At 44.9% G+C, this 12256-nt stretch overlaps 1 protein-coding gene across 4 annotated transcripts in view; it reads left to right on the top strand.

Moving 5' to 3' along the window:
* The first annotated feature begins 3301 nt into the window (after window positions 1-3301).
* Window positions 3302-12256, top strand: part of RNF150 (ring finger protein 150) — a 151442-nt gene continuing 142487 nt past the window's right edge. For 3 of the 4 annotated variants that reach the window (XM_061584881.1, XM_061584882.1, XM_061584883.1), the window contains exon 1: window positions 3454-4006. In XM_061584881.1, the coding sequence (XP_061440865.1) occupies window positions 3544-4006 (463 nt within the window). In that variant the 5' untranslated portion in view covers window positions 3454-3543. Of the gene's footprint in view, window positions 4007-12256 lie in introns of all 4 variants that reach the window. The other variant, XM_061584885.1, reaches the window with a different exon arrangement.

Consider the following 12256-nt stretch of genomic DNA (forward strand, 5'->3'; position numbering starts at 1 on the left):
CATGCCTGAAATAAAAGATGTTAGACTGACAGGCACGCAGGAGAGAGCTTTTTTCAGGTGTGACCCCCAAGCTTTGGAATACCCTACCCCAAGAAGTCCGCTCTGCTCCCTCCCTGTTGGTTTTCCAGAGACTTCTGAAAACAATCTTGTTCTGGAGCCTTTGGGAGGGACTGAAGATAGAGCCTGACACTGTTTTTATGCTTTCTACGTTAAATTTTACCTTTGTAGTCCCTTTAGTACCAATCTCTATATGTATGTATGTGTGTGTGTGTGTGTGTGTATTGTATTTTATGTATTTTAATTTATTTTAATGTTTTTGTGATTTTACTGTTTACAATTTTATTATGTACATGTTTGATTTTATTTTTGTAAGCTGCTCTGAGTGCCCTATTATAGGGTAGAAGGGCAGGATAGAAATATTTTAAAATAAAATAAATAAATAAATAACTTGTGTAAGTTACGTTGTCATTACATTATTCCAACTCGTTAATTTCAGTGCAAAGAAAATGCAATGCAAATAGGGAAAAAACATAATCAATTACATATTAATTTGCAGACTGAAAGCAACAACAGCAAATACTGATTGTATTCACTGGATTGTTTTATTTTCCAGACATGAGACAAATAAGCAAACATCAACCATTTTAATTCCCATTTCTGTTTTTGTTGGAATTCTCTGACATCCCTAGTAGTCAATCGTATCAAAAGCTAATGAGAGATGAAGCAAGAGCAAGAAGGTCACACTCCCCTTGTCCTTCTTCTGAAAGAGGTCATCCATCATGGTGACCAAAAACAATTCTGTCCAAAAACAGCAAAAATGACAGCTAAATTTGTAAGCTGCTTTGTGAAGTCTTTTTGCCTTAAAAAAATACATAAATAAAATTGTATTAGGCACACCCTTATAAGAATATAAGGTTTGTTTGTGTTTTGCCTTGCTGTATCAGGCTGAAGAGCTATTTAACCCTGCAGCAACGGCCAGCCAGATGCTTCTGGAAGCTCACAGGGAAGTCATGGCAATGATTGCCGTCTCAGTCCTCTGTTACTGATGCCTTTGGGAAAGGCTACATGTAGCTTCTTATTATTTATTTATTAATAACTTTATAACCTGTCCTTCCTCCCAGAAGGAGCTCTTGAGAGTTTTCTTTAGTTGGGCTTCTTTGAGAAGAGGAATCAGAAATCCAAGATCTACTTACAGTGCACTTTTGAGCATGTCCACTCAGACGTCTCACTGAGTTCAGTGGGGCTTACTTTCAAGTTAAGTATGAATAGGACTGTAGCCTCAGTGACTGACAGACTGGGTCAGAGGCTGCCTCTATAGTGAGGGGATTGGGGGGCAGGATCTCACAGTTTCATCAGCTTTTTCTCTTCTTCCTTTTCTGCAGTTGATTAGACTCATCCCACACTACATGTTCTTATGTGTTAGCTTCTAAGATGCAAGTATGTGTAGTCCCGTAGCAAGCCTAAATATTCCAACCCCACATAAGAACAGTGGGAGGGGGGAGAACAAGTAATAAATATGCTTAATTTTTGTAAAAATGTACAGGGGCAGAAAACATGTTAGAGGGAGCCCCCCAGCCCCCCCAAGCTATGGGCCTATGTGTCTAACCTCATTGCTATAGGAGGGGAACACAGAACCTTTATAACTTGAGCTTGGAAGGTGGATCAGCTGCAGACATGGTTTTTATAGCCAGTCCCTGACTTAACAGCAGAAATGCCATGCTGCACATATGAATACAGAGAAGGAAACCTTGGTTGTGACTCCAAAATGGCTGATTCACACATGTATCACTGCATGACTCATTATTCCGTGATTCCCAGCTGAATGTATGAAATTGCTGCATTGAAGACTATTGAACAGAAGGTGATGGCAGGCAGCAGGAAAGCTCTGTTGCCTATGCTTGAGCTGGGACAGGAATATTCCAGACCTGCAACTCATTGCCTGGGGTGTAGTCACATGCGTTCTGTTTTCCCCACAGGATTTCTTTGTGTTCTTCCCTCTGCATCATAATTCTCCATTCAAACAAGTACAAAGGGTGATATAGTTCTGTGAGCACTACTGCACTCATCTTCTGCCTCTCCCAGATGACCACACCTTTCCCGGAAAGGGGTGGGTGGGTTCATTCATAATATCTGTGGTTAGACCTCCCCTCACTTACCCCCTCCCTGAAAAAAGGGAGCATTTTTGTGCAAAAGAGACATTAGAGCAGCTATAAATGATTGGGCAATGCTTTTTCTTTCCAACACGTCAGAGGGGTTTTGTTTTTTGTTATTCTGTCCCAAATGAGAAACAGAGATCATGGGATAATACTGAATGAAAGTTTGTATGAACACTTACTGAAAAGACATCAGGATAAGGAAGCAGTTTTGGATAGGGCAACAGATACACCGTTGATGTTGCTTGCACTCATTATTGTCTGTGCCGGAACACGCAGCAAAATGAACTGGTAGCATACTGAAGTGATAGACTGTACCATTTCAGACTGCAAAGGTGTGCTTGCCATTTCCCTCCATAACAACGGCAAAATAACGTTACAGAACCGTGCCTGTATTTATTTTATTTTACATCAGCATAGCATATCGGGTTGAAAGTTCTAGATCAGCGTCCACACTTTTCTTCTTGCCGAGAACTTTTTCTGGAAAGACGGATTCACAAAGGTGCCCTCCCCAGCTGCATTCAAAGTGACACAGTCCATTCCACTACCTGAGGACTGTCCACCTAATTTCTCCCATCGGAACCGGGACGAAAGTGTTCGTGTGCACTCCCCAGCTAGTTAACAGGAAAGAGATGGTTCTTGGTTCTTGCCAGCCGCATACAAGCGGTGCCCAGGAGCCTGCTTTTCCTCGGTCCACCGGCAGATGCCGTTCCTGCCCTTCCAAGTCCAGCCAGCCTCGCAAAGCAGATCAGCAACCGGAGCTCTTGACATCGCATCCAAGCTCCTCCTGCGCACGACCCCCTCCAACCTCGGCGCCCCTCTTTCCCGCCCCTTCTACCTCCCCCTCCCAAAACCATCTCCGTCCGCTGGCGAGAGAGGCGGCTGTAAGGCTAACCGGGCAGGGCTAGGGGGAGGAATGGGGGAGGTAAAAAGCAAGAGAGCCCAAGGCCGCCGCCAAAGCAACAGCCGCTGCCGCCGCAGCAGGAGACTGCCTCTCGGAGACTTTTTCTTCAGCTGCGAAGAGGCCGCCTTTGCCCGCCTCTTTCAGGAGTCCTGCTGGGACTGAAAGAGACCCCTTTGCCGGTCCGCGCCAGTCAGCTGCCCGCCCGCCCGCCCTTATTAAGCAGGAGGCGTCTGCCGAGGGCCAGGAGGGAGAAGGGCGAGCCGAGGGAAGCGAAGCAGCTCGGGAAGCTCCGGTTTGGTTTGGTTTAGCCACGCGCAGAAAGAGGAGCTGAAATGCCGGGCGGGTTGCAAAGGTGAGGCGCCCGCTCCTCTGCTTGCCTCTGTACGAGCTGGCGTGTCCCCACGCACATCCGCGCGCGCGCGCCCCCACAGGCAGACACGCGCGCGGGGGTGGGGGGGCGAGCGGCAGCAGCAGGAGGAGGTAAAGATGGCAATGTCTGTGATCCAAGCGTGCCGCAGTCTGGCTCTCTCAACATGGCTGCTTTCCTTTTGTTTCGTGCATCTGCTGTGCCTGGATTTCACGGTGGCCGAGAAAGAGGAGTGGTACACGGCCTTCGTGAACATTACTTACCCGGATCCTGGCGGCGGCAGCGGCGGGGAGCTGCGTAGCGAGAAGACCGAGTGCGGCCGCTACGGAGAACACTCGCCGAAGCATGATGTCTGGGGGCAGGTGGTGATGACCTCGGCGGCCGCCGATCGGCAAGCCTGCGACCCCAACGCCAGATTCGCCGTGCCTGGGCCCGGCAAGATCTGGATCGCGCTCATCCCCAAGGGGAATTGCACATACAAGGATAAGATCCGACACGCCGCCTCCCAAAACGCCTCGGCCGTTGTCATCTACAACGTGGGCTCCAGCAACGCCAATGAGACCATCACCATGCCCCCCGCAGGTGAGTGGGGGTGAGTGAGGGTCAATCCCCCCAAAAAGCCCACCTATTTGAGGATCTCTCTTCTGGACAGGTCATCAAACCCCTGCTGGATCATCCAACCTAGTCTCCCTGGACGTTATTAATAGCCAAGCAATAGCCGTGGCCGGGGTTAATAATATCCTGAGATCTGGCTTGTGGGAAAGGCGGGCAGCGCTGTGCGATCGACTCGCCGCAACACGAGTTTGGGTTATTTCTCTCACCTCTCCCTCCCGTTCTTTGAGCTGGGGAAAGAGAGACCGGGCAGGGTGGGTGTAGTGAGCGACGGAGCGCATCTGGGAGCCGACCACGGAATGGGATGGAACTGGATGACAGTGGATGCAGGACGCTTTTGAATGCAGGCAAGCAGAAAAGTAATGGGGGTGGGCAGGTGACCTCAAGGAGGAGGGGAAGGGAGGGTAGGCTTCAAAGAGCTAACCAGGTGGAAGATAAATGGGAAGAGGACAGGTATAATGCAAGGGGGTGCAAGGAGGTGAGTTAGTGGAATGGTGTGTGTGCTTTGGCAATGGACAGAAAAGGGAATGGAAGGCTAGTGTGCCTGGGGCAGGGATGGGGCACCTGTGGCCCTCCAGATGTTGTTGGACTCCAAGACCCATCAGCCCCCAGATAGCATGGTCAGGGGTCATGAGAGGTGGAGTCCAACAACATCTAGAGGGCCACAGTTTCCCAGCCCTGGCTAGTGAAATGACAACATCAGGAGAGGGAAGGACAGGAGGTGGGAATGATTTCACTCTGTAGCTTTTTCAGTGGCCATTCCAGATGTGCCCATTACTTTCAGTGTTCCTTCAAATTCAGGTTTTGCTGGATTTTGGCCTACTGCAGCTTCCCGTAGTTCATGACTGAACTATGCTAATGAAACAGTAGACTGGCATAACAACACCATTCAATATGGCTGGGGAAAGTTTGAAAGTTCTGGAATTTTGGTCCACTTCCTGAGTCCCAGGAGATTTCTAATTTCTGTATAGACTGGTGATGCTGTGTTTTTGCTGGCTTCTTTGGCTTCATTTACTCTGGTTGTGGAGCACTGTGTTGAGAGAATGTGCTATTCAGGATGCCAGGAATGCAATTAGGTTAATTATTATTAGAATCTTTTCCCCTGGAAACGCAATCTTACAATATCTACAAATTCCTGTGACACGGATTACTGTCTAATTTTAGGTAATATTCACAAATGCAAATTTGTATCCACTTCTAAGGCTTTTTGTCTTCTACTGAGGCTTCTTTGCAACACAGACAGTATTAATATTAATGTGATGGTGCTCCTGGAGAGTCCAGTTTGTCATATGCGAGAAAAAATATTACAAAATAGCACCAATGTGAAAGTAGGCAATTATGTTGCACTTTTGCAAATAATGCCTATTTACAAACACTATGGCTTGTTTTTGGGGGGCAGAACCCTACATGGTCAAGAGCTACTTGTTTTTTGTTCTAAAAGATCACACTGTGGAGTTTTGAAATGCCACTTATTAATTTGGGTTGCATGCATCTTGCTAATCAGCCCAGCAATTTGTTGCACAATAGTAAATAGTAAGTGCCACAAAATTCAATGTGGCTTGCTCCAAAGTAAGGCTGAATGGGATTGCAGTTGTTCTCCAGGTTAGAGAGGAATTTAGAACCAAGATTAGTGACAAAACATTAAAGTTATTTTGACAATCCTGTCACCGACTAAGGAGTAGATCTTGGAAGATGGGTATACCAACCACAAGATTTGGTTTGGACCCTGATCTGGCACTTTGGAAAACAGCCCAGTTTGGTCTGAAGTGCTTTGTAGGCTGCCCAATTTAACCCATGGTCTGAATCTTCTTCAGAAAAAAGAAAAGAAACTTTGTTCCCACTCTGGGGAGGAAATAAATTGCTCTAACCCTTTTCCTTTTAAAAGAGATGGATGAAATTTGTAAGCATAATACAAATGTTATCCTCCAGAAAGGATAAAGTTTGCCAAATCACAGGCAGATACAGTGGTTGTGCTAGATGCCTTTTAAAATTTGATTTCTTTTTAGAGCAGCAGTTTATAGCTTTCTTTTTTATTTATTTATTGCACTTGTATATTGACCCATCGCCGAAGCTCTCTGGGCGGTTTACAGCAATCAGAAACATTAAAACAAATATACAATTTAAAACACGTATTTTAAAAACAATATAAAAACAATTTAAAACATGCTAAAATGCCTGGGAGAATTGGCAGAATTGGATAACATTTGCAGACCTGGTAGTTCATTCTGAGGGGATGAATCCTGCCACATTTCAGAAGGAGAGCTGCAAGAGTACAAGAGCAGTATTTACAGTTTTGGAATGGAATCACTTTATTTCTCCTCATGTGTTATGGGCAATTGGTCTGAAAACAGCCCCTGGGTATGAAACCTGCCAAATTACATACAAATGTGTCTAGAAGATTTTGTGCTAGGTGACTTTAAGGTGATTTTGTGTGGGTTGGGGAGAACTAAAAGGGATTCTTCCCCCCCCCCATGATTTTGTTTGTGGGCACCAATTCAGTGGCATTACAGAGGTGCCCCTTGGTGGCACTGTACACAGGCCAGCAAGCAAAGTGTTTTGATTTGAGGAGTAGGCTGGTGTGGACATTGGAAACTTTCTGTTTGTGGACCCATACTTTTCCCACCCAAAAGCCTCCTAGCTGCGCAAGTGATGCCATGTTTATTTTTTTATTATTATTATTTATTTACTAATTTATTAGTCGCCCATCTGGCTGGTTGTCCAGCCACTCTGGGAGACACACAACATAACAACATACAATTCACATTAGAGCCTTAAAATTCCAACAATAACACTAGAATCTAACCCACCTTGAGTTAAGAGTTGCCAACTTTTTTTCCTTTTCTTTCTAAGCCCTGCTCCTGTCTTTAACAGCACACCTACAGGTCGTAATGCTCAACTGCATGGAAGTTGTTCATTTCTGCACAGCTCAAACTGATGTTAAAGGCAATCCTATCTCCAAGGTTCCTGCTTTAGTGGGTATGTGCAAGTGAACATTTCTATGTTGTTGTTAGCATGTATTTTTTTTTAAAAAAATAAAAATAAAAGCAGGGCTTAGTTAAAAAATGTACTACGGCAGAGTAGGCCAGCTTTAAAGAGAAATATTCAATAAATGGTCAACAGCTTGCAGCTTGCAATATGGGTCACTTTCCCAACCTTGGTGTAGTCCAATCAATTGGATAATTATTGCCCATCATGCACTTTTAGAATATGTAAATTCTGCTCTCCTGCAGACCTCCCAATATGATGATTGCTAAGAGATGAACAGCAAGTAGGGAAATATCACACGGTATAGCCCTTCTGGGACTGGCTGTCTTCAGGCTGCATGAAGGGGACTACAGGTTTGAACTTCCCCTGCCACCAAAACATTCATGTGCAAAGTTAGCATGCCATGCAGTTTAGCCTTCTAGCATGGGATCTTCTCCTACCTCCAGTATGAAGTGGTACAGTCCTGAGAGGCTCTTCTATGTGATATTTCTGATTACGTAGCTCAGCTCCTTCTGCTGTGAAAGGCTTGCAGTGGAAACAGCCTGGCCAAAGGCAACCACTTGTCCAAGGGCCATCGCCTCACTCCAGCAAATGCTATCTGCTATCCAAGAGTGGCCAGTCATGCGGTGATGCAGGCTGAACCTCGTGCCTTACTCCATACGGCTTCCCAGTGTGCATTACTCTGCAGGTCCTGTGGATTGCATTCAGTCTTCTGTGGTCAATACCGTTCTCAGGGACGGATCTAGTACAACCCTGCCCCCTCCAAAATAAAATCTGATATTCATGGCATTACAACCATTAATGCCTGGCCTTTTTTTTTTTTTTGTAGATGTTGACATATGGGACTTCCTTGTCTCTTGGCATGTGCAGGTATTGGTACGAGACACAGCAGGGTGGTGGTGAGGGAAGCACTGGGTTGGCGGCAGGTGCAGGTGCATGCAGATCTCACCCTCTGCCATCAGCTCAGTGCTTCCATGCCCTCATTGCTGCCCTGCCCCACCCCATCTCATCCTGGTGAGCAGCAGTGCCGCCAGAGCTGAAACAGCAATGTCCTACTGAATGCTCCACAACTCAATCCTCAGGACTTGCCTGCTTGGCGGGGGGAGGACACTTGAGAGTGAGAGGGGGACATCTCACTCTTGCTCTGTCCAGCACACCTCTTGCCCTTCCTACCTGACTTCTCTAACTCTGACACAGTGCTGGTGATGTGGTACTCTGGAACCTTCCTCCTGTTCAGCTGCTTCCTGCAAAGCAGGCAGGTGGGCTGTTTGGGTTGTACTGCCATCTCAAAGTGAACCTCGACTATGTTCTGTTGCTTGCTCCCACTACTAGTGCTAACAGCCTGAGAGTGGGTGAGGGTGGGAAGCTGCAGCTATTGGGGATAATCATTGCTTCCGCCTGCAACAGTGAAGGTGCATTTCAGTTTGCTGATGGGGAAACTGAAACAGCAATTTCTGCCACTTCCCCCCACCTCTGTCTCTGGGGGCACCATCACATGTCTCATGATCAGGCACAAGACAGGGGGTAAGACTATGTGTGTATTATTGTTGTGTGCTGCTTTGCTGCTTAAACAGTGAGTGCTTGTGCACACAAAACAGACAATAGTATGTATGTGGAAACAGGTACATGAGGAGAGTAAGCACTAATTAATATTAATAATAATGATTTATAAATAATGACTTGGAGGATGCGCACACAAAGCAATAATAATAGCAGTAGGCTGAGTGATACACATTTTTTTGAAAAATCACTCAGACTAATTTAAAAAGATTACACAAAGTTGCACAGAAGCAAAGTTCTCAGAATTATAAGGTGGATAACATTGCAGTCTATTAAGAACAAGCACACTTGAAACCAATAAAATAAAAATGAAATGAAAGGGCTAAATAAATATGTTGGACAATGATTAGAAAAGGGTACGTCAGAAAGGGACTCTACCAAAGTCCACCAGAACTCTTGCTAATGGTTGCTCTGTAGAACAGAATTGCAAAAGATGAAGAAATAATGACAAGAAAATTTATATTCAGCATCTCTCTCCCTAAAGCGCTGGGATTGAAGAATGCAGGTAAAACCATTTCTTCTGATTACACTCTAGATGTGTCAGTCATGAAGGAGCTATCCCCCCCGATCCCAGCATTTTCCTTAAGCTAGAGGCATAAGTTTTGATTTTGCAAAGATGTACTTTCTTTCCCCTTCCCCTTCCCCGCACCCTAGCATATTCCTTATGTGGAAAGATTAGAGACATAGTTTTGTATTTTGCAGACATAGTTTTGTCTGTAGCAGGGTTGAGATTTTTTGTGTCTGAGTAACTGAGGTGCCATAAAGCACTTTGTGAAATCCCTTATTCAACTCAGAGCACCTTGTACAGATCCTGCTTCACCTCGGAGAAGCCAAGAATTTCTCCAAGGCAGCCAGATTAAGCTCAGGATTCATCTAAAGCAATTGCCTATCCCTACTAGGCCCCATTAAACTTAGTGGGACTTATTCCAAGTAAATGTGCATGTGCACTGGATTATTAAAGGCATGCAGTAAGGAAATTAGGGCTTCTTACATAAATACCATGACACAACAGCCACTGTACAGGTCATCTTAGACTTTTAGTGACTAGGATCTCCTGATACATTTTCTCTGGAAAACAGTTGTGTGTGTTTTAGCTGAGAAGTTGTGGAAGCACAACATTTTATTTTAAATCGATCTGTATTTATAATGGACAGTGTGGTGGGGCAAAGCAACCCTCCCAGCACTGGTGTCATTACAGCATACCTGGCTGGTGCTGGGGCAAAGCAATGCAGCAGTGACGTTGGGAAGATGCACTTGCAGAACTAATCTGGTGCACCTGCCAGTACATCTTCACAGCCCTGATCTCACTGCCATCCTGCCCCACCCCAGAACTGTCCATCTAAGCTCTGCCCCACCACACTGGCTGCAACTGTGTCTTGCTTACATGTGTTTTAATGGCATCCAGGGTTCTCTTGAATGTCTTAAAAGTTTTCTGAGTGCTACCCACATTTATTATTTATTTATTTATTACATTTATATACCGCCCCATAGCCAAAGCTCTCTACACGGTTGCTTTCAGTGTAGCGAGTAGTAAATGAAGGTGCTACAGCACCATTACATTCATAGAATCATAGAATAGTAGAGTTGGAAAGGGCCTATAAGGCCATCAAGTCCAACCCCCTGCTCAGTGCAGGAATCCAAATCAAAGCATTCCCAACAGATGGCTGTCCAGCTGCCTTCTGAATGCCTCCTGTGTTGAGAGCCAACTATCTCTCTAGGTAATTGGTTCCATTGTTGTATGGCTCTAACAGGAAGTTTTTCCTGATGTCCAGTCGAAATCTGGCTTCCTGCAACTTGAGCACATTATTCCTTGTCCTGCGTATGTGTCTGGTTGATGTGAACCTTTTGTTGCTTTAAGCAAGACATGAGACAATTTTAAATAAAACTGAAATATTGGTTTAATTAATGGTTTACCTGTGCTTTGATATTTTCTTTTAAATATACAGTAAACCCTGTTCCCAAACAAATACAGGAATACCCCGCTATCGGACCTTCACTTTAAGAATACTCGCGAGTACAGACATACTTACAGTAGCACCATTCCCCTGTTTATGTACGCTCGCTTCGCAAGAACGGACACTTAACCTTTGGTTGTGGCCTGTTCTTTCGGTGCGTGGGGGGGTGGAAAGAGACGCGACCACACGACCGCAAATCAGCTGGGAGACGCGATCACGATCAGTTGAGAGGCGCAGCGGCGCAGCAGCAGAGGCACCGCAACGCAGCAGCAGAGGCTTTAGTGAGGGGCTTTGAGGCTCTGTGTGAAGGAGAGGTGGCACAGTGGCAGTGCAAGTGAAAAAAGGAAGTGCTTCACTTTAAGTACATTTTCGGTTTACGTACTCGCTCTGGACCCATTGTGGGGTATTCCTGTAATGTTTTGCTAGGATACTCTGGCAGTGATGCTATTAACAACATACAGATTTAAAAAACCAAAATTAAGAAAATATTTTTTCAAATTCCCTCATATATTTGTACGGAGTGTTTTTTACTATATCTGTTCATACTGAGCAGCTTTGTTAAATGCTACTAAACAGTTTGAATACTTATTTTTAAGCACTGGATTTATTCCTGCTTTCTTTTCTATGGGCATATCCAGTCATTCATTTTGAAGCAATACATTGTGTTGATCATGTCTAAACGTGCATCATGTAATTTTAATGGCCCTTGCAACAGTCCTGTAAGGTAGTTTGGTATTATCATTCCTATATTGCCTATTTTGCAACAGCAGGTAGGTTAGTATTGGTTAAGATATGAAATGTCATATACAGAGTTCCAAACGCACAGTGTTTTGGTTTTTTGGGGGGTGGGGGACAGAACCACTGCAGTTTCTCACACCTCTCAGCCATTCCTAAAGTTGAGGAGTCCTCTAGAATGGGATTCAATGCAGTGTGATGGGGTGCAGTTGGAAAGGGAAATCAACACATCCATGCACATACTCCTGAGAGCAGAAATGCTTCCCTCTCATGCATGAGGCCCTTTGGATCCTAGCCATTATCACCACACTGATGGGATCAAGGCTGAAAAATAGTGGTGTGCCATAGGCTATCAAGTGGATTCATGAGAGACTTGCTGTAGACTTTATGACTCGCACAATTAGCCACTCCACTCCACCACTACATTAGAGCAGCATCCCCCTACTGCAAGGGTTCCCAGACTGTGGTCCACAGTGTTCGTTCAGGGGTCTGCGGCATGTCTGCATTAAATATTCATACTGATTTCTAATTGCATTTTATTGTGTCTTTTATTTCTAATTTATTTTCTATGGAATGCAAATTATAATAAATAAAATATAATATAAGAAATAAAACAAGCAATAAAAATCCAAGTAAAAGTCATACAGCATCTAGCACAGCACACTGCAGCTGCCACAACAGGCAGACAAATCTTCAAGTGGTCCGCTAAGATATTCAGCAAGTGGAGAGTGGGAAGAACGTTTGGGAGCCCCTACCCTACTGCATCTTAGCCTTTGGGGGAAAACATTTCTTTTAGCCTGTTATGTTCCCATCACACATACATACACACATGTTTAAAGGCTGGATTGTGAATGGTCCAATGTATAAATGATACCCAACCTGCACGGGAGAGACTTAGGATCAAACTAGATGCCAATTTTTTGCAATTTCAATAGCAGCAAGGGGGCAATCAGGATTGGGACTGTAGCATGCTTAGAGAGGGAAA

This window comes from Rhineura floridana, chromosome 9, assembly GCF_030035675.1.
Source record: "Rhineura floridana isolate rRhiFlo1 chromosome 9, rRhiFlo1.hap2, whole genome shotgun sequence".
Classification (NCBI taxonomy): Eukaryota; Metazoa; Chordata; class Lepidosauria; order Squamata; family Rhineuridae; genus Rhineura; species Rhineura floridana.